Source organism: Eubalaena glacialis, chromosome 11 (genome assembly GCF_028564815.1).
Source record: "Eubalaena glacialis isolate mEubGla1 chromosome 11, mEubGla1.1.hap2.+ XY, whole genome shotgun sequence".
NCBI lineage: Eukaryota > Metazoa > Chordata > Mammalia > Artiodactyla > Balaenidae > Eubalaena > Eubalaena glacialis.
Genome location: NC_083726.1, coordinates 74,179,559 through 74,207,162, shown reverse-complemented (window position 1 = coordinate 74,207,162; position 27,604 = coordinate 74,179,559). Strand labels below are relative to the sequence as shown.

Below are 27,604 nucleotides of genomic sequence, written 5' to 3'. Positions count from 1 at the left end.
TTCTTTTGCTATATAATCCCAGGAGAAGTGGTTGAGACCCTCCCTACCCTTTCCTTTATTTTCCATGCCACACTTGAGTAATGACACACAACTTCTCACTAAACAGTGACTGTCATTTGTGGGCAGGGAATTAAGGTCATGGGGAAACAGAAGTGACACTATTTATTTTAAAAAATCTCCCCTGTGTAATTCCCCTAATTCTTCACCATGGTTGAGAAAAAATGCTCTAAAACATGAATGTATCTTTTTTTTAGTTCTCAAATTCTGTGATTGCATGTCTCACTCTGAATAAATGTTACAAGGCATCATAGATTTTAGGTCCAAATACTACTGATGTAATAAAATGAATTACCATTAAAAATAAGTCTATTCTTGGAGAGCAGACTTCCAAATAAGGTAGAATTTGAGATTCAACTAAGATTTACAATGCGAAGACTATTAAAAGTATTTATTAAAGTGAATCAATGTTTGGATATATATATATATGTGTGTATGTAAATATATACACATATAATATGTATATATATATACATATGTATGTGTAAATCCAATAACATTCAGGCTGAAGTTAAATGTCTGAAATATTGACATTCCATTTATGCTTGATCCTTTTAGCTTTTTCTGCACATGAAAACATTCAGTCACCTGTTCTAGAGAAATCGATTTGCCCAGTATTGTCTCTGGAGAACATAGTAGAAAATAGGACTCTCAGCATTTTGGTCACATCTGTGCTTTGTATGCAGTGACACTGCTGCTGTCTTCAAGCCAGGGAACTTACAAAGTCAAACCAATCTTCTGATTAAATGGACACAAATCAAAGAGCTTGTGTGCTTCTCAAAAACCTTAAAGCAAAATGTACCCAGTTTAAATACTGAAGATATTTATTTCAACTGTAAATAATATGGTGAAAGAAAGAGCTTATTTGCAAAAAGTAACAATAATAACAGCAGCAAAAAGAAATTACATAGGAGTAAAGTAATAAAAGTGTATAAAACTACTCTAAAGAAAACTATGAAACAACTGAGAGTAAGTACAAAGGAAGAGTTGAACATAGGAAAATGTATATACTCTGTTTTGATAAAATTACTAATTTTTTAAAAATGAAAATTGATCTGTATTTATGAACCCTTAATAAAAATAACAATAGTATTTTATGGAACTAGATAAGCTAGTATAAAATTTTGAGAAAATTAATTAAATAATATACATGAATAAACAGTCGAATTTTGAAAAAGAGGATAATTAATATGGCCTAACTCTAGTAGATTATCAAATGTATTATAAAATTTTAGTAATTAAAATGGTGTGACATTGGCACTGGAGATGGATCAATGTCACATAATGGTGATTTAGGAAATAGACTCAAATGCAAATGTTCAATTCATATATGATATTTCCCAACCACTGGGGAGGGAAATAGATTGCTTGTGTTGGAAGAACTAATTCTCTGGCCATTTGGAGAAAGCAAAGGAAGCTGCATATTCACCTTACTCATTTAAAGATTAAATCTCATGTGGATGAGATTTAAAGGTGAAAATGAATTTGGCATATAAACACATGAAAAGGTTCTCAAGTACAGTCATTATTAAAGAAATGTAAATTTTAAAAAAGAAAAACCTTTTGGGGGAAATTTAGTAATATCTATCTAAATTAAAATGGACATGTTTTCTGACCAGCGATTCCACTCTAAGAATTTATAATATAGATGTACCTGTACATGTACACAAAGTTTTTTTAAACAAGAATGTTTATTGTGGCATTATTTGTAGTTAGAAAAATGTGGTAACAAGCTAAATGTTTATGTGGTAATCATTAGTGTTGTTTGCCAAATGTTTTCAGTTCTCCGCCTTCTGGTGATTCTGGGATAGTATTTATTGGCCCTTTTGTTGTTAGATTGGATCATGTGTCTGGTTTTGACCAAGCAGTTGTAAGTAGAGGTTACATCTGTCATTTCTGGACCAAACATTTAATTGCTGGTGAGGCATCTTACAGAACAGGGGTTCCCAACCCACAAGCAATGGAGCAGTACTGGTTCATGGCCTGTTAGGAACCTGGCTGCACAGCAGGAGGTGAGTGGCAGGCGAGCGAGCGAAGCTTCATCTGTATTTACGCCCGCTCCCCATCGCTCACATTACCGCCTGAACTCCGCCTCCTCTCAGATCAGTGGCGGCAATAGATTCTCATAGGAGCGCGAACCCTACTATGAACTGCGCATGCGAGGGATCTAGGTTGCACGCTCCTTATGAGAATCTAATGCCTGATGATCTGAGGTGGAGCTGAGGCAGTGATGTAATGCTGGGGAGTGGCTGCAAATACAGATTATCGTTAGCAGAGAGGTTTGACTGCACAGAGACCATAATAAATCAATTGCTTGCAGACTCATATCAAAACCCTATCAGTTTTTCTCTTTCTGACTAGCTGATTCACTTTGTTATAAAGCAGAAACTAACACACCATTGTAAACCAATTATACTCCAAGAAAGATGTTTAAAAAAAATAATAATAAATAAATAAAACCCTATCAGTGAGTGGCAAGTGACAAGCTGCATCTGGTGGCAGGCTTTAAGTCAGAATCTGACACTTACTTATTTTAGTCCACACATGGCCACGCATTATTTTATTTACCACTTCCATCCGCGCCTCTTTCCTGCACTGCACACTTGTCTCAGTGAGTTTTGGTAAGCCCACAAGCTAACCCTAGCCAAAATGAATAAAAAACAAACATCGCTGGAGAGCTTCTTTGAAAAGGGTGAAAGACCCAATGATGAGACAGTAGAAGACTCTAAGACTGCCAACAAAAAGAAAGCTGCATATAAAAGAAAATACCAAGAGTCCTTAAATTAAGGGTTCATTGCAACAGGTGATTCTCATTTTCCAAGCCCGCTTTGTATAATATGTGGCGACCGGCTATCCAGCAAAGCCATGAAACCTTCAAACCTGCTTTGCCACATGGAGACCAAGCACCCTGCATTAAAAGACAAGCCTTTGGAGTTTTTCAAAAGAAAAAAATGTGAACATGAAGAACAGAAGCAATTATTGAAGGCCACCACTTCATCAAATGTGTCTGCACTGAGAGCATCGTTCTTAGTGGCTAACCGCATTGCTAAAGCTAAGAAGCCCTTTACTATTGGTGAAGAGTTCATCCTGCTTGCTGCTAAGGACATTTGCCGTGAACTTTTAGGAGAGGCTACAGTTAAAAAAGTGGCATGTGTTCCTCTTTCAGCTAGCACCATAACTAGACGAATTGATGAAATAGCAGAGGATATTGAGGTACAATTGTTAGAGAGGATTAATGAGTCACCGTGGTACGCAATCCAGGTTGATGAGTCTACTGATGTTGACAACAAGGCAGCAAAGCTTGTTTTTGTGCGATATATTTTTCAGGAGGATGTGCATGAGGATATGTTATGTGCACTTTTGTTGCCAACCAACACCACAGCTGCAGAACTATTCAAGTCTTTGAATGATTACATATCAGGAAAACTGAATTGGTCATTTTGTGTCGGTATGTGCACGGACAGAATGGCTGCCATTACTGGACAGCTTTCTGGTTTCACTACTCCGGTCAAAGAGGTCACTTCTGAATGTGAGTCTATGCACTGTGTCATCCATAGAGAAATGCTGGCTAGCTGAAAAATGTCACCTGAACTTAACAGCGTTTTGCAGGATGTGATTAAAATTATCAACCACATTAAAGTACATGCCCTTAACTCATGTCCGTTCTCACAGCTTTGTGAGGAGATGGACGCAGAGCACACACGTCTTCCCTCATACACAGAAGTGAGATGGCTTTCTAAAGATAGGTCACTGGCCAGCGTTTTTGAGTTACAAGAGCCGCTCCAGAGATTTCTTTTAGAAAAACAGTCACCACTGGCAGCACACTTCAGTGACACAGAATGGGTCGCAAAACTTGCTTACTTGTGTGACATATTCAACCTGCTCAACGAACTCAATCTGTCACTTCAGGGGAGAATGACAACTGTGTTCAAGTGGCAGATAAAGTGGCTGCATTCAAAGCCAAACTGGAATTATGGGGGTGACGAGTGAACACTGGGATTTTTGACATGTTTCAAACATTAGCAGAGATTTTGAAAGACACTGAGCCAAGGCCTTCCTTCTCCCAGCTGGTGCATGATCACTTACCTAGCTTCCAAAAGAGTTTGAGCATTACTTCCCAACCACAAAAGACCCCCGAACTGGGAAGGAATGGATCTGTGACCCATTTGTGAATAAGCCAGGTGAATTGACTTTGTCCATGCTAGAAGAGGATCAGTTGCTTGAGATTGCAAATGGCCTTAAACGTATGTTTGAGACAACTTCAAATCTCCATACATTCTGGATTAAAGTCAAGGCGGAATATCCTGAGATTGCCACAAAAGCACTGAAAAGCCTGCTTCCAGTTCCAACGTCCTGTCTTTGTGAAGCAGGGTTTTCTGCAGTGACAGCAACCAAAGCAAGATTACGGAGTAGATTGGACATAAGCAACACACTTCGGGTGTCACTGTCTCCCGTCACCCCCAGATGGGACCATCTAGTTGCAGGAAAACAGGCTCAGGGCTGCCCCTGATTCTGCATGATGGTGAGTTGTATAATTATTTCATTATATATTACCATGTAATAATAATAGAAATAAAGTGCACAATAAATGGAATGTGCTTGAATCATCCCGAAACCATCCCCTCCCACTCTGGTCCATGGAAATATTGTCTTCCACGAAACCGGTCCCTGGTGCCAAAAAGGCTGGGGACTGCAGCTACAGAACACTGTCTCAGGCACTGTGACCTGTAATGTCTGAGATGGTGGTTGCTCCATTAGCAGGGCTCCCAGAGGGATTGTGCTGGACAGACACCCCTCCTGACCGGTAACACAAATGAAGCGTGAATAAGAATTGAACCTTTTCTTTTTCCAGCCTATGAAATTTTGAGATTGTTACTACAGCTTAATTTAGCCTGTCCTGACAATACAATTCTTATCAATAAGTCCTAATTAAATAAATTATATTATTTCCAAATTAGGTAGTTCTACGTAGGGATTAAAAACTAGCTGAGATTCCCAATGTGTTGCCATGGAATTATCTACAGTTTTCAATGAATATGAATGTATCACCCAGGTACTCATTTTTCTTTTTCCTTCATATATGTTAGCACATTATGCACACTTTTGATGAAATTAGCATATTTTCACATCTTTTTGTCTTCCTTCCCTCTATCACTCAATTAAAGCAGATTATATGGTGTTTACTTTTATAGCTTTAACTCTACAACATTCTAATAGTTAAGTGTGTGGGTCCTGGAATCAGGATATCTGTGTTTGAACCTGGCTTTACCACCTACAGACTAATGTATTCTGGACAAGTTATTTACATTCTCGGTTTCATTATCTATAAAATGGAGACAATAAATGGCTTTTCACTTGGGGTTATTATGAAGAATTTTATGAGATAATTCATGCCATGTACTTGGTACAATGCCTGGCACATAGTATTCTGTCAATAAATGTTAGTTAATGTTATTACTATTAGATTTAAAAGTGTCTTTTGACCATTGGCTATAAAAGATGAGAAAATTGAAGTATTCACACTATCTTCCACTATTTCTACCTATCTTCTCACCAGCTTTTGTTAAATAAATTAATTCTACATTTGACAAGTTTTAAAATATTTACATTCAGCTCTATAACCATACTTAATAAGTTTGTTTTCATCTTGTTCCTACAGTCATGTGGATTCAGTGTTCACTGCAAGTTCTTTTGTTATAGTTTTTCCATTTACCTTTTAGTTGTCTGTTTTTTTTTTTTTAAGTTCCATTTCCTGAACATTTTGTTGTTGTTTCTATATTTGGACTCTTGAAAAAACAGTTTGGTTGGTTGCAAAGTATTGGGGGTTTATTTTCTTTCTTTGAAAACTCTGTAGGCATTTCACTGTCTTCTAGTACTGAATGTTTTAGTGGAGCAGTCTGAGACCAACTTGATTCTTTCCTCATTTAAAAAAATTTTTTTTTATTTTCACAGGATTCTTTTTCTGTTCTTTTTGACTTATTTATTTATTTTATTTTATTTTTTATTTTTTTGGCTGTGTTGGGTCTTCATTTCTATGCGAGGGCTTTCTCTAGTTGTGGCAAGCGGGGACCACTCTTCATCGCAGTGCGCGGGCCTTTCACTGTCGCGGCCTCTCTTGTTGCGGGGCACAGGCTCCAGACGCGCAGGCTCAGTAGTTGTGGCTCACGGGCCCAGTTGCTCCGCGGCATGTGGGATCGTCACAGACCAGGGCTCGAACCCGTGTCCCCTGCATTGGCAGGCAGATTCTCAACCACTGCGCCACCAGGAAAGCCCTTTCCTCATTTTTAAAGGGTTTGATATTTTTATCTGGGACCCCAAAGGATTCTTTTTCTTGAAATCTACTTTATTAGGATATATCTTAGTGTTAGTCATGTACTATGGTGTCTTCTTTCTAGCTGTACATTCAGTTAATTTTTTTTTTCTGGAAAGTTTTTCTGAGTTGCAATTGACTTAGCTGACAGGAAAGAGACTGGTGTGGGCATTTTCCCCTTGAGCTGGCTAGCTCACTCATTAGCGAAACCATTTGTATTCTTTGAAAAAATTTGGAAAATTGTGAAGCATAGGTAATAGGATGTTTCTAATCAATGTTTGTAGCTGTCCACCATTGGTACTTTCAAAAATTTCATGTGGACAACACTTGCTAGTAAATTAATTTCAATCCCCATTTGAACAACAATGCAATAAATCGTTATTTTCAAGATAGACCATTTGATAAGTGAAAGAAAGTCCATTGTAAGCTTGTAAATAACATATATATTATATATGTGTGTGTATATATATATATATTTTCTAATTTATGAAACTGTCAAAAATCAGACACCACTATTTAAAATCATCAAATAGTTTATTTGAGCTCCATCACATGTAATAATGTGATACTCTGCATTCTCGTTCTGCATAGACAAATCACAGATTTCCTGTTGCTAGTCATTTGTCATCATCGAACTGCACCTGAAATAGAGATTAGGGGAGCTCAGGGTAGCAGAACCAATAGTTGAGTAGAAACTTGTTAGAGGTGATGGTATTAAGACAAGAACAGGTACTTTATAAATATCAGTTTGACTTAACTTTAGCATAAAAATAAGCCTAGGGATGCATTTTGAGCTTAAGAGCAGGACCAGCTACATAACTTGTGGGGCCCAGTAACAGATGAAAATGCAGGACCTCTTGTTTAAAAATTATTAAGTATTTCAAGGTGGTAGCCGCAGAGCATTAAACCAGGCGTGGGACCCTTCTGAGCACAGAGACTGTGCTACTGCACATGTGTGCACCCCGGAAGCTGGCCCTGCCTAGGAGGCAGGAATGATGGTACTATTAATTAAAACAAAGTTCAGAATGACAGTCTGAGTTTTCTCTTTTCTTTTTTTTGAGAAGGTGATAAATTTTTAACTTTGAACATCTGAGTTTAAGATACTGGTGTCAAGCAAAGAGAAACATGGGCTTAGAGCTTAAGAGAGTTCAAACTTGTGCTTTGAGTTATCTGCTCAAAGGTTTCTTTTTTTTTTTTTTAAACATCTTTACTGGAGTATAATTGCTTTACAATGGTGTGTTAGTTTCTGCTTTATAACAAAGTGAATCAGTTATACATATACATATGTTCCCATATCTCTTCCCTCTTGCGTCTCCCTCCCTCTCACCCTCCCTATCCCACCCCTCTAGGTGGTCACAAAGCACCGAACTGATCTCCCTGTGCTATGCGGCTGCTTCCCACTAGCTATCTATTTTACATTTGGTAGTGTATATATGTCCATGCCACTCTCTCACCCTGTCACATCTTACCCCTCCCCCTCCCCATATCCTCAAGTCCATTCTCTAGTAGGTCTGTGTCTTTATTCCCATCTTGCCACTAGGTTCTTCATGACTTTTTTTTTTTTCCTTAGATTCCATATATATGTGTTAGCATACTGTATTTGTTTTCCTCTTTCTGACTTACTTCACTCTGTATGACAGACTCTAACTCCATCCACCTCACTACAAATACCTCCATTTCATTTCTTTTTATGGCTGAGTAATATTCCATTGTATATATGTGCCACATCTTCTTTATCCATTCATCCGATGATGGACACTTAGGTTGCTTCCATGTCCTGGCTATTGTAAATAGAGCTGCAATGAACATTTTGGTACATGACTCTTTTTGAACTATGGTTTTCTCAGGGTATATGCCCAGTAGTGGGATTGCTGGGTCGTATGGTAGTTCTATTTTTAGTTTTTTAAGGAACCTCCATACTGTTCTCCATAGTGGCTGTATCAATTTACATTCCCACCAACAGTGCAAGAGTGTTCCCTTTTCTCCACACCCTCTCCAGCATTTATTGTTTCTAAATTTTTTGATGATGGCCATTCTGACCAGTGTGAGATGATATCTCATTGTCGTTTTAATTTGCATTTCTCTAATGATTAATGATGTCAAGCATTCTTTCATGTGTCTGTTGGCAATCTGTATATCTTCTTTGGAGAAATGTCTATTTAGGTCTTCTGCCCATTTTTGGATTGCGTTTTTTGTTTTTTTGTTATTGAGCTGCATGAGCTGCTTGTAAATCTTGGAGATTAATCCTTTGTCAGTTGCATCATTTGCAAATATTTTCTCCCATTCTGAGGGTTGTCTTTTGGTCTTGTTTATGGTTTCCTTTGCTGTGCAAAAGCTTTTAAGTTTCATTAGGTCCCATTTGTTTATTTGTGTTTTTATTTCCATTTCTCTAGGAGCTGGGTCAAAAAGGATCCTGCTGTGATTTATGTCATAGAGTGTTCTGCCTATGTTTTCCTCTAAGAGTTTGATAGTGTCTGGCCTTACATTTAGGTCTTTAATCCATTTTGAGTTTATTTTTGTGTATGGTGTCAGGGAGTGTTCTAATTTCATACTTTTACATGTACCTGTCCAATTTTCCCAGCACCACTTATTGAAGAGGCTGTCTTTTCTCCACTGTATATGCTTGCCTCCTTTATCAAAGATAAGGTGACCATATGTGCGTGGGTTTATCTCTGGGCTTTCTATCCTGTTCCATTGATCTATATTTCTGTTTTGGTGCCAGTACCAAACTGTCTTGATTACTGTAGCTTTGTAATATAGTCTGAAGTCAGGGAGCCTGATTCCTCCAGCTCCATTTTTCGTTCTCAAGATTGCTTTGGCTATTCGGGGTCTTTTGTGTTTCCATACAAATTGTGAAATTTTTTGTTCTAGTTCTGTGAAAAATGCCAGTGGTAGTTTGATAGGGATTGCATTGAATCTGTACATTGCTTTGGGTAGTAGAGTCATTTTCACAATGTTGATTCTTCCACTCCAAGAACATGGTATATCTCTCCATCTATTTGTATCATCTTTGATTTCTTTCATCAGTGTCTTATAATTTTCTGCATACAGGTCTTTTGTCTCCTTAGGTAGGTTTATTCCTAGATATTTTATTCTTTTTGTTGCAATGGTAAATGGGAGTGTTTTCTTAATTTCACTTTCAGATTTTTCATCATTAGTGTATAGGAATGCAAGAGATTTCTGTGCATTAATTTTGTATCCTGCTACTTTACCAAATTCATTGATTAGCTCTAGTATTTTTCTGGTAGCATCTTTAGGATTCTCTATGTATAGTATCATGTCATCTGCAAACAGTGACAGCTTTACTTCTTCTTTTCTGATTTGGATTCCTTTCATTTCTTTTTCTTCTCTGATTGCTGTGGCTAACACTTCCAAAACTATGTTGAATAATAGTGGTGAGAGTGGGCAACCTTGTCCTATTCCTGATCTTAGTGGAAATGGTTTCAGTTTTTCACCATTGAGGACAATGTTGGCTGTGGGTTTGTCATATATGGCCTTTATTATGTTGAGGAAAGTTCCCTCTATGCCTACTTTCTGCAGGGCTTTTATCATAAATGGGTATTGAATTTTGTCGAAAGCTTTCTCTGCATCTATTGAGATGATCCTATGGTTTTTCTCCTTCAATTTGTTAATATGATGTATCACGTTGATTGATTTGCGTATATTGAAGAGTCCTTGCATTCCTGGAATAAACCCCACTTTATCATGATGTATGATCCTTTTAATGTGCTGTTGGATTCTGTTTGCTAGTATTTTGTTGAGGATTTTAGCATCTATGTTCATCAGTGATATTGGCCTGTAGTTTTCTTTCTTTGTGACATCTTTGTCTGGTTTTGGTATCAGGGTGATGGTGGCCTCGTAGAATGAGTTGGGGAGTGTTCCTCCCTCTGCAATATTGTGGAAGAGTTTGAGAAGGATAGGTGTTAGCTCTTCTCTAAATGTTTGATAGAATGCGCCTGTGAAGCCATCTGGCCCTGGATTTTTGTTTGTTGGAAGATTTTTAATCACAGTTTCAATTTCAGTGCTTGTGATTGGTCTGTTCATATTTTCTATTTCTTCCTGGTTCAGTCTTGGCAGGTTGTGGATTTCTAAGAATCTGTCCATTTCTTCCAGGTTGTCCATTTTATTGGCATAGAGTTGCTTGTAGTAATCTCTCATGATCGTTTGTATTTCTGCAGTGTCAGTGGTTACTTCTCCTTTTTCATTTCTAATTCTATTGATTTGAATCTTCTCCCTTTTTCTCTTGATGAGTCTGGCTAATGGTTTATAAATTTTGTTTATCTTCTCAAAGAACCAGCTTTTAGTTTCATTGATTTTTGCTATTGTTTCCTTCATTTCTTTTTCATTTATTTCTGATCTGATCTTTATGATTTCTTTCCTTCTGCTAGCTTTGGGGTTTTTTTGTTCTTCTTTCACTAATTGCTTTAGGTGCAAGGTTAGGTTGTTTATTCGAGATGTTTCCTGTTTCTTGATGTAGGCTTGTATTGCTATAAATTTCCCTCTTAGAACTGCTTTTGCTGCATCCCATAGGTTTTGGGTCATCGTGTCTCCATTGTCATTTGTTTCTAGGTATTTTTTGATTTCCTGTTTGATTTCTTCAGTGATCACTTCGTTATTAAGTAGTGTATTGTGTAGCCTCCATGTGTTTGTATTTTTTACAGATCTTTTCCTGTAATTGATATCTAGTCTCATAGCGTTGTGGTCGGAAAAGATACTTGATACGATTTCAATTTTCTTAAATTTACCAAGGCTTGATTTGTGACCCAAGATATGATCTATCCTGGAGAATGTTCCATGAGCACTTGAGAAAAATGTGTATTCTGTTGTTTTTGGGTGGAATGTCCTATAAATATCAATTAAGTCCATCTTGTTTAATGTATCATTTAAAGCTTGTGTTTCCTTATTTATTTTCATTTTGGATGATCTGTCCATTGGTGAAAGTGGGGTGTTAAAGTCCCCTACTATGATTGTGTTACTGTTGATTTCCCCTTTTATGGCTGTTAGTATTTGCCTTATGTATTGAAGTGCTCCTGTGTTGGGTGCATAAATATTTACAATTGTTGTACCTTCTTCTTAGATCGATCCCTTGATCATTATATAGTGTCCTTCTTTGTCTCTTGTAATAGTCTTTATTTTAAAGTCTATTTTGCGTGATATGAGAATTGCTACTCCAGCTTTCTCTTGATTTCCATTTGCATGGAATATCTTTTTCCATCCCCTCACTTTCAGTCTGTATGTGTCTCTAAGTCTGAAGTGGGTCTCTTGTAGACAGCATATATATGGGTCTTGTTTTTGTATCCATTCAGCCAGTCTGTGTCTTTTGGTGGGAGCATTTAATCCACTTACATTTAAGGTAATTATCGATATGTATGTTCCTATTCCTATTTTCTTAAACGTTTTAGGTTTGTTATTGTAGGTGTTCTTCTCTTGTGTTTCTTGCCTAGAGAAGTTCCTTTAGCATTTGTTGTAAAGCTGGTTTGGTGGTGCTGAACTCTCTCAGCTTTTGCTTGTCTGTAAAGGTTTTAATTTCTCCATCAAATCTGAATGAGATCCTTGCTGGGTAGAGTAATCTTGGTTGTAGGTTTTTCTCCTTCATCACTTTAAGTATATCCTGCCACTCCCTTCTGGCTTGCAGAGTTTCTGCTGAAAGATCAGCTCTTAACCTTATGGGGATTCCCTTGTGTGTTATTTGTTGTTTTTCCCTTGCTGCTTTTAATATGTTTTCTTTATATTTAATTTTTGACAGTTTGATTAATATGTGTCTTGGCGTGTTTCTCCTTGGATTTATCCTGTATGGGACTCTCTGTGCTTCGTGGACTTGATTAACTATTTCCTTTCCCATATTAGGGAAGTTTTCAACTATAATCTCTTCAAATATTTTCTCAGTCCCCTTCTTTTTCTCTTCTTCTTCTGGGACCCCTATAATTCGAATGTTGGTGCATTTAATGTTGTCCCAGAAGTCTCTGAGACTGTCCTCAGTTCTTTTCATTCTTTTTTCTTTATTCTGCTCTGCTGTAGTTATTTCCACTATTTTATCTTCCAGGTCACTTATCCGTTCTTCTGCCTCAGTTTTTCTGCTATTGATCCCATCTAGAGTATTTTTAATTTCATTTATTGTGTTTTTCATCATTGCTTGGTTCCTCTTTAGTTCTTCTACATCCTTGTAAATGTTTCTTGCATTTTGTCTATTCTATTTCCAAGATTTTGGATCCTCTTTACTATCATTTTTCTGAATTCTTTTTCAGGTAGACTGCCTATTTCCTCTTCATTTGTTACGTCTGGTGTGTTTTGACCCTGCTCCTTCATCTGCTGTGTGTTTTTCTGTCTTCTCATTTTGCTTATCTTACTGTGTTTGGGGTCTCCTTTTCACAGGCTACAGGTTCGTAGTTCCCATTGTTTTTGGTATCTTTCCCTGTGGCTAAGGTTGTTTCAGTGTGTTGTGTAGGCTTCCTGGTGGAGGGGACTAGTGCCTATGTTCTGGTGGATGAGGCTGGATCTTGTCTTTCTGGTGGGCACGTCCACGTCTGGTGGTGTGTTTTGGGGTGTCTGTGGCCTTATTATGATTTTAGGCAGCCTCTCTGCTAATGGATGGGGCTGTGTTCCTGTCTTGCTAGTTGTTTGGCATAGGGTGTCCAGCACTGTAGCTTGCTGGTCGTTGAGTGAAGCTGGGTCTTGACGTTCAGATGGAGATCTCTGAGAGATTTTCGCCATTTTGTATTACGTGGAGCTGGGAGGTCTCTTGTGGACCAGTGTCCTGAAGTTGGCTCTCCCACCTCACAGCCCTGATGCCTGGCTGGAGCACCAAGAGCCTTTCATCCACACAGCTCAGAATAAAAGGGAGAAAAAATAGAAAGGAAGAAAGAGGATAAAATAAAGCTATTATAATAAAAAAGAAGAAAAAAATCATTAAGAAAAAATTTATTAAGAAAAAATTTTTTTAATTTTTTAAAATAAATTTATTAATTTTTTATAATAAAAAATAAGAAAAAAATTATTAAGTAACAAATTTATTAAGAAAAAAATTTTTTTAATTTTTTAAAATAAAAAATATGAAAAAACTTAAGAAAAACATTTTTTAATTTTTAAAAATAGAAAATAAGGAAAAAATTAATAAGAAAACATTTATTAAGAAAAAAGATTTTTAAGTACAAAAACAAAAAACAAAAACATGGACGGACCGAACCCTAGGACAAATGGTGAAAGCAAAGCTATACAGACAAAATCTCACCCAGAAGCATACACATATACACTCACAAAAAAAGGAAAAGGGGAAAAATTAATATATCCTGCTCCCAAAGTCCACCTCCTGAATTTGGGATGATTCGTTTTCTATTCAGGTATTCCACAGATGCAGGTACGTCAAGTTGTTTGTGGAGCTTTAATCCGCTGCTTCTGAGGCTGCTGGGAGAGATTTCCCTTTCTCTTCTTTGTTCATACACCTCCCGGGGTTCAGCTTTGGATTTGGACCGGCCTCTGCGTGTAGGTCGCCTTAGGGCGTCTGTTCCCCGCCCAGACAGAACGGGGTTAAATGAGCAGCTGACTAGGGGACTCTGGCTCACTCAGGCCGGGGGGAGGGAGGGGTACGGATGCGGGGCGAGCCTGCGGTGGTAGAGGCCGGCGTGACGTTGCAGCAGTCTGAGGCACGCCGTGCGTTCTCCCGGGGAAGTTGTCCCTGGATTACGGGAGCCTGGCAGTGGCGGGCTGCACAGGCTCCCGGGAGGTGTGGTGTGGATAGTGACCTGTGCTCCCACACAGGCTTCTTGGTGGCAGCAGCAGCAGCCTTAGCGTCTCATGCCCGTCTCTGTGGTCCGCGCTGATAGCCGCGGCTCGCGCCCGTCTCTGGAGCTTCTTTAGGCGGCGCTCTGAATCCCCTCTCCTTGCACACCGCGAAACAGAGGCAAGAAAAAGTCTCTTGCCTCTTCGGCAGCTGCAGACTTTTTCCCGGACTCCCTCCCTGCTAGCTGTGGTGCGCCAACCCCAGTCCTCTCCCTGTGATCCGACCGAAGCCCGAGCCTCAGCTCCCAGCCCCCGCCCGCCCCGGCGGATGAGCAGACAAGCCTCTCGGACTGGTGAGTGCTGCTCGGCGCTGAGCCTCTGTGCGGGTATCTCTCCGCTTTGCCCTCCGCACCCCTGTGGCTGCGCTCTCCTCCGTGGCTCCGAAGCTTCCCCCCTCTGCCACCCGCAGTCTCCGCCCGCGAAGGGGCTTCCTAGTGTGTGGAAACCTTTCCTCCTTCACAGCTCCCTCCCACTGGTGCAGGTCCCGTCCCTATTCTTTTGTCTCTGTTATTTCTTTTTTCTTTTGCCCTACCCAAGTACCTGGGGAGTTTCTTGCCTTTTGGGAGGTCTGAGGTCTTCTGCCAGCGTTCAGTGGGTGTTCTGTAGGAGCAGTTCCACGTGTAGATGTATTTCTACTGTATCTGTGGGAAGGAAGGTGATCTCCGCGTCTTACTCTTCTGCCATCTTGCCCAGACCCCCCGCTCAAAGGTTTCTGTGTCTCAATTTTTTTTTCATCAGTAACATAGGGAGAATAATTGTGTGTCTACATCATAGGGTTGTTGTGAGGATTAAATGAGTTAATATATATGAAGTGCTTAAAAGAAAGTCTGGCACATAGCAAATGCTGCTTAGGTTTTGGCATTATCCTTATGGTTGTTGCTATTGTTGTTATGGTGACTTGAAACCATGATAGTGTGTGAAATTCCATCCATGAATAGAAGAGTTTTAAGAAAAGTTCTTTGGATAAAGTCTGGAGTTGAAAGAAGTGATTGTGAAGGAGATGGGTAAATGAATGGTTGTAAAGTTTGAGAATAATTGCCGGGAAGGGGGGGGGTGTGGATTACTGTGTCATGGAAATCAAGGGAGGAAAAAGCAGCAATTCAGCTGTTAAAGGACTTGTTTCTTTGAATGGTTTTAATTTGGAGTGGTTAGGACAGAAGTCTGATTATGTGAAATTAAGAGGTGGGAAGAATGTGGGGGTCGTGGGTGTAGACTTTTCTATTAATAAGTTTAGAAATGAAGGAAAAGTGGTAGCTCAATGGCATGGAAGACCAAGTTAGGGATACTCTCTCCCAGTGAGAAGGCTTTCACTTTTGAGAAGAGTGTTCAGCCCAAGGCCTAAACTGTGCCATCACTCAATGTTTATTGCATGGATGATGAGTTATCTCATTTCACCCTCCTAACAACACTGCATTATTAGGATCATTTCAGAGGTGAAGAAGTCGAGACAGACACTGAGCCATCCCTCCAGCTTCACTTTGCACCACTTTGAATTTCTTTATATTTCTTGAATAATACCTTCTGAGTAAATACCACTTCTCAGGAAATGTTATTTCATTCATTGTTAATGGTCCTCAGATTCATAGAACTATTGAGTGATCAGACAATTTAAACTCAAATTTAATGGGCTCCAAAGCTGATATATTTTTACTGCTCAAGGAGTTGGTAAGACGGAAATTATGATGGGAAAAAATGCCAGGGGAGGCAAGGATATGAGTGTCTTGTTGAAATGATAGAGGAAATGATGTCCAAGGTGAGCAGTTACGGGGTGGAGGAGAAGGACGCAGGATGAGAAAATGATGCTTCTCCCCATAACCGATACAAAGAAAAATGCTGAGTAAGGACACTTGAGAGGTATTGAGGGACTAGATTGGGAAATGAATGAAAATCTGTTCATTGACAGTATGGAAGTGAGAAAGGCTGGAAGGTAGGAGGTTTTGGTTGAAGAGACTACATCAGAATTTGAGGTCTGGCTAGAAGCTATTTCAGCTCTATAGTTGAACGTGTGGTGGGCTCAATCAGAGATTTGGAGTGAAGATAACCATGAAACTAGTGTCTGTGAAAACAAAAGTCCTCAGAAAGATAGCATTGTAATTTTTGAAAGGAAAACTATTAGGTGGGCATTCATATCATAGTTGAAGTTTAAAGAGCACCATGGAAAAGCAGACTGTAAGAGTTAGGTATACGTCACAGACATCAGAAGAGGGGAAGTGTGATTGTGATTGTCACGTGGTTGGAAAGTGTGGTGTTGCCTGTTTTCTTCTCAGTCAATGAGAAGGATGGCCTGGGAAAAGAAGTGGCCTCTATTAGAATACCTGTCAAATAATGTCAAATTCTGGAGGAATTGAGATGAAAAGTTTGGAAGAGATAGTGATTAAGATTCTGTACTTTTAAGGCAGACACACTTATATTCAAGTACTAGGCCTGACACGTGTTAGCTGTGTGACTTGAGCTCTTGTCCCTGCATCTTTAAAGTGGTGAACCTATTGGATGAAGCTGTTGAGGGGAAACAGATGAGATATGGCATGTAAAGCATGTAAAGAGTAAATTTTCAATTCGTATTTTCTATGGTGAGAGACAGCACTGATTTTTCTGGTTAAGAATTTAGGCTGTGGGAGCAGATGTCCTTGATTTGGTATCTTCCCAGTAGTGTACAGTCTGTGAGAATTTAGGAATAGCTACTCCACCCCGCTAACCCTCAGTGAGCTCATCTTTTAATGGGGATCATGTTAGTGTGTGTTTAATAAGAATGCCCTGGAAAGGAGAGCATGTAAAAGTATTTAGTATAGTGCCTGGCACAGAACAGGTACTTAATGAGCATTAAAATGTTAGCTGTTATTCTTAATAATAAATAAAAGTAATTTGTGATATAAGGCAGAATCAAGGATAGTAATTTTATTTAGACTACTTAGTTTATATTTTGTCAGTCTATAGCTGGCTTTAACTAAGGTAAGTATTATAATTCATTTTTTAACAGCAAATATTCTTAATTTTCTTTTTGACTTTAGTTCATTGGAAATCCTGGGATTCAGAAATGTGGATTAAAAGTAATTTCTTCTATAGCGCATTTTCCTGATGTATTAGAGGTGTTATCCCTGGAAGATGCTATTGATTTGGTGCTTCACACACTGCAGATGTATCCAGATGACCAAGGTTGGTACAACTGAACTCAGGATTTAGATTTTTATAGGCCTTTAGCTGTTGGTTGGACATGTTTAAATTTTTTCTTCAGTTTTGAGATTTAAAACAATAAATTTTGTTTATTTTTTCTTTTTTGTTTTAGAAATTCAGTGTCTGGGTTTAAGTCTTATAGGATGTTTGATTACAAAGAAGAATTTATGCACAGGCACTGGGCATCTGCTGGCAAAAATTGTGATTTCCAGCCTACAACGATTTAAGGATATTGGTGAAATACAGATGAAAGTATGTGCATTATCTTGAAGGGAATTGCGATCTTGTACAGATTTCTCTTTCAGAGCAGCTGGTGTAACTCCCACTTTGCGTTAATGGGTATATTCTAGTTAATTGAAAACCATTTTTATCATTTTGTAGTATTTTAATTATAGTAGATGAAGAGAATTGGATTGAATCTCAAAATATCCTGTTTCATTACTAAATCTCTAAAATTAGTATGTTTATTTGTCATTTATCTTTTCCATGAAAGAGCACAGAATGTGCTAAAGAAATTTAAGCTAGCTGAGCTTTATTTGCTTAGATTTTAGATAAGTAAAAGTTATAATTATTCTGAAGTTTGTCATTCTTTGTGTTTTATTGTTAGCTGCTTACCTAGTAATTTTGCCCCTTGATTTTTTTTCTTGCAGTGAAACAATATTTTAAACATTTTTCATCAAGCAAAATTTAAAATGGGATCTATATTAACTGTCTGTAAGGAATCCAAGATACTGGTTTAAGATTAATTTAGGGGAGATTAAGAAGTAAATTGTTTCAGAGTGTTTTTCTTTTAATGTTAGCAAAACAAATAGTTTCCTTAAGAGTTTCTGCCTTGGTTGTGGTTTTTTAGTAATGGAGTTTACAACTTTCATAAATCAAATATTTTCATAAATGGCAGCCTTCACCAGGAGTGGAAATGTCTAAACTCTAATCTTTGCACAGACATTATTAGTAAATGTGATAATGCATGTAAGATTTTAAATTATAAAGTGCTGAATACACAACCAAAAATGTGTTTTAGAACCAAAATGTCTTTTATAAATCTGCTTTTTGTAATGTGCCTCAACCTAGGCTGATTAAAGCCAAGGCAGAATTGATTGTAAGTAATCCTAGGGAAAGGAAATTATTTTGTGCAGGTATGAAGCTGTCAGTCAGTATTTATTCATCTAAGCATAAATTTTAGGATTTTTATAGTAGAGGTTGTAAACTATTGACCAGTGGGCTAAATTTGGCTTGTCAACATATTTTATTTGGCCAGTTCAGTGTTTATAAGTTTTTAACTTGAATTATATGCCTTCTATGCATTTGCATTACCTGCTTTGCTATTGCATTCATTTGAGTTTGCAAGGACCTCTGCTCTAGAGGTTAGTGGACCACATGCTGCTCAGACCTGCATAGATTAATACTATTTCTCCCGTCAAATGTTAGGAAGCATTTGTAGAAACTCAGCATCTTAAGAGCTCAAAATAATAATTTTAACATTTAGATGATTTCATTAATATATACTAGAAAGATAAAAATCTTAGAAGTTAAGTTGATATTTGGTGAGTTTACCCAAGCTATATAATAGTCAAGTCAGAAGTTCACAACTCTTGGGGTGGTTCTAAAAAGTAATGGTGTACTGATCAGTTCTTTATAAATGATTTGCTACAAGGATGTAAATCTCAGAGTGTCTTTAGAGCTTCTCTCAGATGCACTCAATGTGAATAAAATCTAGGAACTCACATTTGTCTGAGGTTAAAATTTCAGAAGATAGCACAAAAATGTTAGGGGAAATGCTAAGCTATTTAGAGAACCTGATCTGCAATCTTGTAATAAGCAATTCACATCACTGGTCTATTTGGATTTGTGGCACTGCTGACTCTGCTGTTCTAATCCTGATTAATATCTGGCTTTCAACCTGTAGGTATGGCTTCAGGCAGGGAATCTTTAAAAGGCAGATTTTGTTGTATTAGGTATTTTTCCTGCTTTGCTAGATGATAGTTTGTTAACTAGCATCTTATTCTCTGTGCACCTGCTTATTTCTTAGTAATGAGAGAGCAAGGTGTATTTGTTTCATTGTTTCAAGGTTTATAGCTTTAAAGTACAAATCTAATAAATACATCTACTTAGCTAAGTGAACATCCAAGGTTTTAAGTACCATATACAGTCTCTCTTTCACATTATTTATTTATTCTTTTTTGTCCACAATTGCTTTGTTATTATTTTTGATCACACTTTCAGGGATTTCAGGCAATCTTGACAGTACTGGAATTGTCAATGTCTTTTTCCAAGCTGCTGGTGCATCATTCCTTTGATTCAGTCATATTCCATCAGTTGTCCTCCAACATCATGGAGCAAAAGGATCAACAGGTACAATGTTTTTCACCTGTATTCTAACTGTTACACATTTAGCTGACTCTAATCCTCACTTCCATTCTTTTTAGTTTCTAAATCTTTGTTGCAAGTGCTTTGCAAAATTGGCTATGGATGATGAGTTAAAAAGTGTGATGCTAGAGAGAGCATGTGATCAGAATAACAGCATCATGGTTGAATGCTTGCTTCTGTTGGGAGCGGATGCCAATCGAGCAAAAGAAGCAGCTTCTTTAATTTGTCAGGTAAATATTCAAGGACTCACTTTTGTCTTTTTTCTGTAATTTGACTCTGCCATTGTATAGCTCTTATCTACATCCTATTATTCTTCACTACAGAATTTACCAGTTTATTGAACAATTGCTTGTGATTTGTAGGAGTTTAGATTCACAGAATTTCAGAGGTAATAGGGTCCCTTAGGTGTTATTATCTAATCATTCATTTTACTTTTCTACCTAGCTTGTTAAGTTGATAAATAACTTTTCAAATGTGTCTCCTACTATGCAACTCTGTGCAAATCGTTCTCCAGCCACACACCATACAACACATGGTTTTATCTTGTTTTGATCATCTTTCAGCCATTTTCTCTCTGTTTTCAGTTTCTCTCTCTAGAAAATTCTCCCCTCAGGGCTACCACATGTGGCCCTGTAGGCTATGTACTGCACACTTTGGGGTGCTGTACACATTGACAACCCTGCTGTGGGCCACCCTGCAGTTGTGTGGCACTGGGCCTGCTTCCCTTCTCTCCCTTCCCTCATGCACTGTGCAAACACATCTATCTAATTCTTCTGCTTTGCCTTCAAAATCTAACCCAAATTCCTTGTCCTCAATAAAGCCCTCCCCACACTCCCAGACCTCCATACAAAATAAAGATTTACTTCTTGTGTAAGTCCGTGACAGTTTATGTACACCTCTTTATATTTTGTGAGTTATGTGAAGGTAGAGATGTACAAGGTTCATCTATGTATCATTCAGAATATCTAACTCACTGCTTTACATACAGTATGAATTCGGTACGTATTTATCAGAGTGCATTACATGTTATTTCAAGTTTGTCTTCATTCTATAAATTTTAGCGTTTATAATAGCATTCAGGAAGCACTACATATGTTTTCTGGATACTTAATATTTCCAACAAAGCAATTATGTAGTGATTTAATATACATTATTAAATAACCAGCAGAGTGCTATGTTTTCCAATAATTTACTTTTAAAGCCTTACTTTATTTAATTTCCCAGTCACCTATGGATTCATATCAATTTGTCAACTGTAAGATTAAGTTAGTACTAATTAGCAATCTACCTAAAAAGAAACTGAACCTGTAACTCATTTTCGTGCACAATTAATTTATGCATTAAAACCAAATACATAATCAAATTATTTAAATTAGTCATATTTCATTTAAGCAAGCAACATTAAAAATAGTTGCTTCTCTGTTATTAAAGATAATTAAATTATTTTCCTCAATAATTTAATATGTTTTTATTGTGTATCTTTTGTGTGATCTTGAGATCATTGAGTTAATGTTACTTGGATTGAAAAGAAACTTCCCCTTCAGATTTTTCCTAGGGAAACAACATACCTAAAATCACTTGAGTGCAATTACTCTACATTCTCCACAGGGAGTGCTTTCTACTTTTCTCTCAATTTATCCAAATATTTCTATACAAAAGGCTTTTTACCTTACTCTTCTTCCCAAGTTCTTTTGGACTTAATGTACTTATTTATATCTTTTCTTCTTAAAATCAGATCTTTACATCCATGGGTGTATTAAATGTAAAGAATTTATCCTAGTTGTCAGAGATTATTTGTATCTAACAAATAATAAATGTTGATTAAATATTGTGGGTAGATCGATTGAACATACCTTATTTTGTACCAGTGCAAAGTAATATAATCAAGACTATTCATGCACCAATGCTGCATAATTAAGAACTATTCAGAGCAAGGACAGAGTTAATCTCTTTAGGTTTTCTGAGGTGAATGTAAATAATAATGTAATGTACATGATTGGTAGAGAAGAATATGGAGGATTAATATTGGGTGTGAAAATGCATGAATAGAGACCTGAAGATGACTCATCAAGTCGTGGTGGGAAGAGTAAATATAATGAATTGTGAATAAATATAATAGCAGACACTTCTGTGGTGTTCATTATCACCTGGGCCCTGCTCTGAGCCCTTTACTTAATAAACTCCTCACAACAACCTTAGGAATAAGTCCTAGTATTATCCTATTATGCAGGAGAGGAAATGAGGCACAGAAAGGTTAAGTAACTTGCCTGAGGACACTCTACAGGTAAGTAGTGGAAAATCTGCCTGCTTTAATCTTTTGTTTACATAACAGATTCATGATAGTGGTGGTGGGGGGAGGGGGTTGTACATTCATTCCTGAATGCTGGTTTGAAATATTAGGATTTGATTGTGGGCTGAATTATTTATAAATTAGAATATGAGAGACAAGATAGCAAAGGATAGTAAATTACAGTTTGATTATATTTGAATTATCCTCATTATTAAAATACAAAACTGTGTGTATCTGAGCAGTATTTTTTTTCCTTCTCATGAAGTTGGAATTACTTTCATAATTTTATTTCTTTTGTCTGATACTGTTTCATATATATTTATCTCTTCATGGCACCATATCCCTGAAATCAGCTTGGATAGCTTGGGTCCCCCGAGGAAAATTCTGCTATAAAATGTATTGAGCATCTTCTCTGTGGAAAGCACAGTGCTAGATAGTCAGTAAAGAATAGAAAAGGAGTTTCCTGTTTCAAGATGGTTTCAAAGTGTCTATTGGGAGATGGGGGAGGATAAAACATAAATCACCTTAATACAAGGTAGGCAGTAAATGCCATAATTTAGAGATAAAAGATTGCTGGGCTCCAAAGAGAAGAAATGAGTTTTTTGGCCCCTCCCTTCCTCCCTTCCTTCCTTCCTTCCTTCCTCCCTTCCTCCCTCCCTTGCTTCCTTCCTTCCTTTCTCCCTCCCTTCCTTCCTCCCTTCCTTCCTTCCTTTAAAATTTCCTGTGGGCCCTTAAAGGATTTTAATAATTTGCTAAATTAAATATATTCCTTAGGCATTGTGCTAGGGTACAGAGGTACAAATTGAATTCCAGTAGCATCCATGCCTTTCATTCTAGTTATAAAACAGATAAGCATGTCTAGTTCAGTGTGCTAAGTGCTATGTTAAACAAAATGGGATGGGCATCCCGAGGAGGAAGGGTGTGTGTAGCCTGGGAAGTTGACAGCAAGGACTTAATGTGCAAGAGAGTTTAAAACTATTCCTTCAAGAATGAACATCTTTTTACTGGCTGAAGAGCAGAATTAGATATTTGAGGCAAGAGAAATAGCATAATTGAAGGTAATGAGGTTTGAAAAATTGCATGTCGTATTTAGGGGAATGTCCTGGAGCAGAAAGGTTTTAGAAGGTTTTAAAATAGGATAATGACCTGATCATATCCAGACTAGAAAAGTACTATAGTGGCTCTGGGGAGAATGGGTTGAAGGTGGATGATCCTGGAGACTGGTGGGCATTAAGTTGGTGCCATCACACCACAGGACTGTCCCCTCAAGCCTCTTGGACACACTTTAATTCTGAAGAATTCAGGAATTTTCCCCAGCCATCTTGTTCCACCGACCTGGTACCCTGAATCTTAGGGTCTTCTTTCCTTTTATTTTTTAATCCTTAATATTGGGTCCTGAAAGGAGCACAGGCTTTGAAGCCAGCAGATTTGATTTCAAATCCAAGTCTCTTATTGACTACCTCTAAGGGTTTGGACAAATCACATATTTTTCCTAAATATTCATCTATAAAATGGGGGTAATAATTTTTACGGCATAGGTTTTTTAAAAATAAGGATTGGAGGTCATGTGTTTACAGAAGTTAGCACAGTACCTGGCATATAATATTTATATTATCTATGACTTTGTTCTTCTAGCTGATAACATCACATTCCATTGCCTTTCAGAAGCTGTTGCTGGGTTGGACCAGTGTGCTATGCTGCAGGTTGCTAAGGCTTCTCTCTGCTTACTACGGTCAGTCTAGTTTTTGTAGCAGCTAGCATGCTGGCCCACCTTGAGGACATGCTCTGAAAACGTAACATTCAGGGGAAGGTAGAAAACTGAGAGACAAGATATGTTTTTGTGGAAATTAAAATTCTTGTCCTGGAAAACCAGAAGTAAATGATGACTGTCCTTTGCATGTGGCATTAGCAAATTTTATAATATTTATACTCACACTTAGTTATTCTATGTCACAAATGAAGGCAGGGCAGTAGCATTTACTGTGTTAAGTTACTAGTTTCCCAGATGTCTTCCAATGAGCAAACAGAAGTCCAAAATTATGAGAAACATGTAAATTGTTGGAGCCTCAGGTATTCTGACTTCAAGCCTATGAGTTTTATTTCATATCATGTTGCCTTTTTCATGGTAACTGACTCTCATGTGGCAGATTTATTTGATTTATGCTGCTCTGCTATGTGTGGTGCTAATCTTATTTTATTTTCCTAATCTATTTCAAGGATGAGTTTTGCCTTATTTTGTTTCATTCTAAGTTTACGGATGTAGGGAAAAATCACACCAAGTTTGATTATCAGTCTCTTAAAAGGAAAAATGACAGGTTTTTAATATGCTTACCTTCTCTTTTTCTTTAATAGGTATGTGAGAAAGCGAGCAGTCCCAAACTGGTAGAACTGTTACTGAATAGTGGATCCTGTGAGCAGGATGTACGGAAAGCTCTAACAATCAGCATTGGGAAAGGCGACAGCCAAATCATCAGCTTACTCTTAAAGAGACTTGCCCTGGATCTGGCCAATAATAGCATCTGCCTTGGAGGATTTTGTATGGGAAAAATTGAACCATCTTGGCTTGGTCCTCTATTTCCAGATAAGACATCTAATTTAAGAAAAGAGACAAGTAAGGATTAACAGGAAAAGTCTGTACAAGTCTTAATTTTAGTAGTATTTTTAAAAATCACTAATCTTTTAGTTAGTTTTCATTCCAGTTTGTTTCAACTTAAGCCAAAAATATTGTAAAGGTTTGGATATCTTTTTTTTTTTGTCAAGAAATGCTTGAAACTGACATTATATTTAAGTTCTTTATGAGCCAGCAAATACATATTTTATAAAGATAGAGCAAAACAGTGGGATCTTTCTGTCAGGTTTCTTTTCTTTGTTACATATTTTATTTTTTATTATAAAAATAATCTATGTGCATTTACAAATAGAAAAACATAAGAATCCTAAGGAAGAAAATAACAACTTATTTTTTCACTTATAGGTAATCAATGTAGATTTTTTCCCTAGACTTTTTGTATGCTTACATATGAATTAAAATATGTGCATGGAAACATAAACACATATATACTTTGCATTTTCAAGTTAGTATACTTCGCATTTCACTTAAGGATGTATTTTCAAGTTAATATAGATCTTGTATACATTAAGTACATTGATGACAGTTACCATTAGCATCTATACTAGTGCTTTTCACATAGTAAGTGATCATTAAATATAGTATAGGCAAATATAAAATTCAGTAAGAAATTATGTTGATAAGCATATGTGGAAACAGGCACTTCACACATGATAGATATGAATTCAAATTGTCCTCTTTTGAGGAAAATTTGGCAATATCCATTAATACTTTAAATGTACACCCATACTTTTTTGACCCAGGAATATGCTGATAGGGATCCATGATACAGGCATTCTTAATGTGCACAAAAATTATGTTCAAGGATGCACATTAAAAAATTATTCATAGTAACAAAAAATTAGGGAAAAACCTAAGTATTCACCAAAAGGAACTATTCAAATTAATTATGGTATGTTCATGCAGTGGAATGCTTTGCAATTCATTGGGAGAAAAACATCTAGCAAATCCAAATGTCCAGATATAGAATGCATTCTTTTTTTTTTTTTTTGTAATAAATTTATTTATTTTTGGCTGCGTTGGGTCTTCGTTGCTGTGCACGGGCTTTCTCTAGTTGTAGTGAGTGGGGGCTACTCTTCATTGCGGTGCGCGGGCTTCTCACTGCGGTGGCTTCTCTTGTTGTGGAGCACAGGCTGTAGGTGCGCAGTCTTCAGTAGTTGTGGCACGCGGGCTCAGCAGTTGTGGCTTCTGGGCTCTAGAGCACAGGCTCAGTAGTTGTGGCACACAGGCTTAGTTGTTCTGCGGCATGTGGGATCTTTCCGGAACAGGGCTCGAACCTGTGTCCCCTGCATTGGCAGGCGGATTCTTAACCACTGTGCCACCAGGCAAGTCCCTAGAATGCATTCTTAAGGGAAAAAACACTGTTAGAGAACAGTGTTTTTAGTATACTAGTATTGGTGAAAAGACAATTGGGATATGGTAGTCATAAGTGTTCGAATGTGAAAAGACCATGTTGGGAAAAAAAATCCAGAAATGGGTTCCCTGGTTGCCTTTGGGGACCTTGGAAACTAATGAAATATGATTAGAGTCCATGTTTTATCACTTCAATTGGTCTCATGCCAACAACCTGCTTACTTTAATCTTTGATCTCTGATGGAGAGGAATTGTGGGCCTTTGGAGAGGTATGAAGAGAGATGTACATTCAGGGCATTCTTTTGTTTCTGTATGAAGTTTTTTACAAGTGTTGACAAGTCTTACCTAATTTAAAAAATATAATGTCATTTGATAGATTGGAGGGCATAGCCATAATTTTTTTGACAACTGGTCTGAGTAAAGAACATTTTGAATTCAAAGCTTTAAAACATTTTCCAGGTACTATTTGAGTTACGCACACATGTTGTAATGTGAGTTATGAGAGTAATATTTGAAGAAATTTTCCAGGATATATGTAGGACAATGAGAACTCTGCCAACTTATTTCTTCAAAATAGAGCATAATATAAAATGCAGTAAAATAGCAAGAAGAATGTTAAGAATTTTGAAATTTCATCAAATTTCCTAATAGAATGAATCACTCAGCAAATAGTTTATAAAAATAAGAATATCATTTATTATCTTCTGTGTTCTAAGTGTTTTGCTAAAAACTTCACATGCATCATATTCTTTAATATTTTCCATAATCCTGTGCTGTGTATGTTGTTGTCTTCACTTCCCAAGTGAGGACACTGACACTCAGGGAGCTTGTATAGCTTGCAAGTGACTTGAGCACAGGCCTGTCTGGCTTCAAGGCCCAGACCTTTTCCTGGATCAAGTGTTTCACAAAGGTTCAGTTTTGTCACCAACACCAAAGCTTTGTGTAAATTTTTATGATTTTTTAAAAATTTAAGTTCATTGCCTGCTACTTTATACAGTATCATGATTGCAAAGTGACTTTGAAGTAAGAATAAAAAATTCCCTTAGAAGTAGGAGACTATATAAGGAACTTTGGTATGATATATGTTTATGCTTGTATAATTACTGATTTCTAAAAATAGAACTACCATACGACCCAGCAATCCCACTACTGGGCATATACCCAGAGAGAACCATAATTCAAAAAGAGTCATGTACCACAGTGTTCATTGCAGCACTATTTACAATAGCCAGGACATGGAAGCCACCTAAGGGTCCATCGACAGATGAATGGATAAAGAAGATGTGGCACATATATACAATGGAATATTACTCAGCCATAAAAGGAAATGAAATTGAGTTATTTGTAGTGAGGTGGATGGACCTAGAGTCTGTCATACAGAGTGAAGTAAGTCAGAAAGAGAAAAACAAATACTGTATGCTAACACATATATATGGAATCTAAAAAAAAAAAGGTTCTGAAGAACCTAGGGGCAGGACAGGAATAAAGACGCAGACATAGAGAATGGACTTGAGGACACGAGGAGGGGGAAGGGTAAGCTGGGACGAAGTGAGAGAATGGCATGGACATATATACACTACCCAATGTAGAATGGATGGCTGGTGGGAAGCAGCCGCATAGCACAGGGAGATCAGCTCGGTGCTTTGTGACC

General features: G+C 37.5%; 1 protein-coding gene across 2 annotated transcripts in view; it reads left to right on the top strand.

Moving 5' to 3' along the window:
* The window catches only part of LRRK2 (leucine rich repeat kinase 2), a 159,409-nt gene that overhangs the window by 42,890 nt on the left and 88,915 nt on the right, over positions 1-27,604 (top strand). For both annotated transcript variants that reach the window (XM_061206211.1, XM_061206210.1), the window contains 5 exons: positions 17,152-17,296; positions 17,427-17,566; positions 19,538-19,666; positions 19,741-19,911; positions 24,324-24,582. In XM_061206211.1, coding sequence (XP_061062194.1) covers positions 17,152-17,296; positions 17,427-17,566; positions 19,538-19,666; positions 19,741-19,911; positions 24,324-24,582 — 844 coding nt within the window. The remainder of the gene's footprint in view (positions 1-17,151; positions 17,297-17,426; positions 17,567-19,537; positions 19,667-19,740; positions 19,912-24,323; positions 24,583-27,604) is intronic.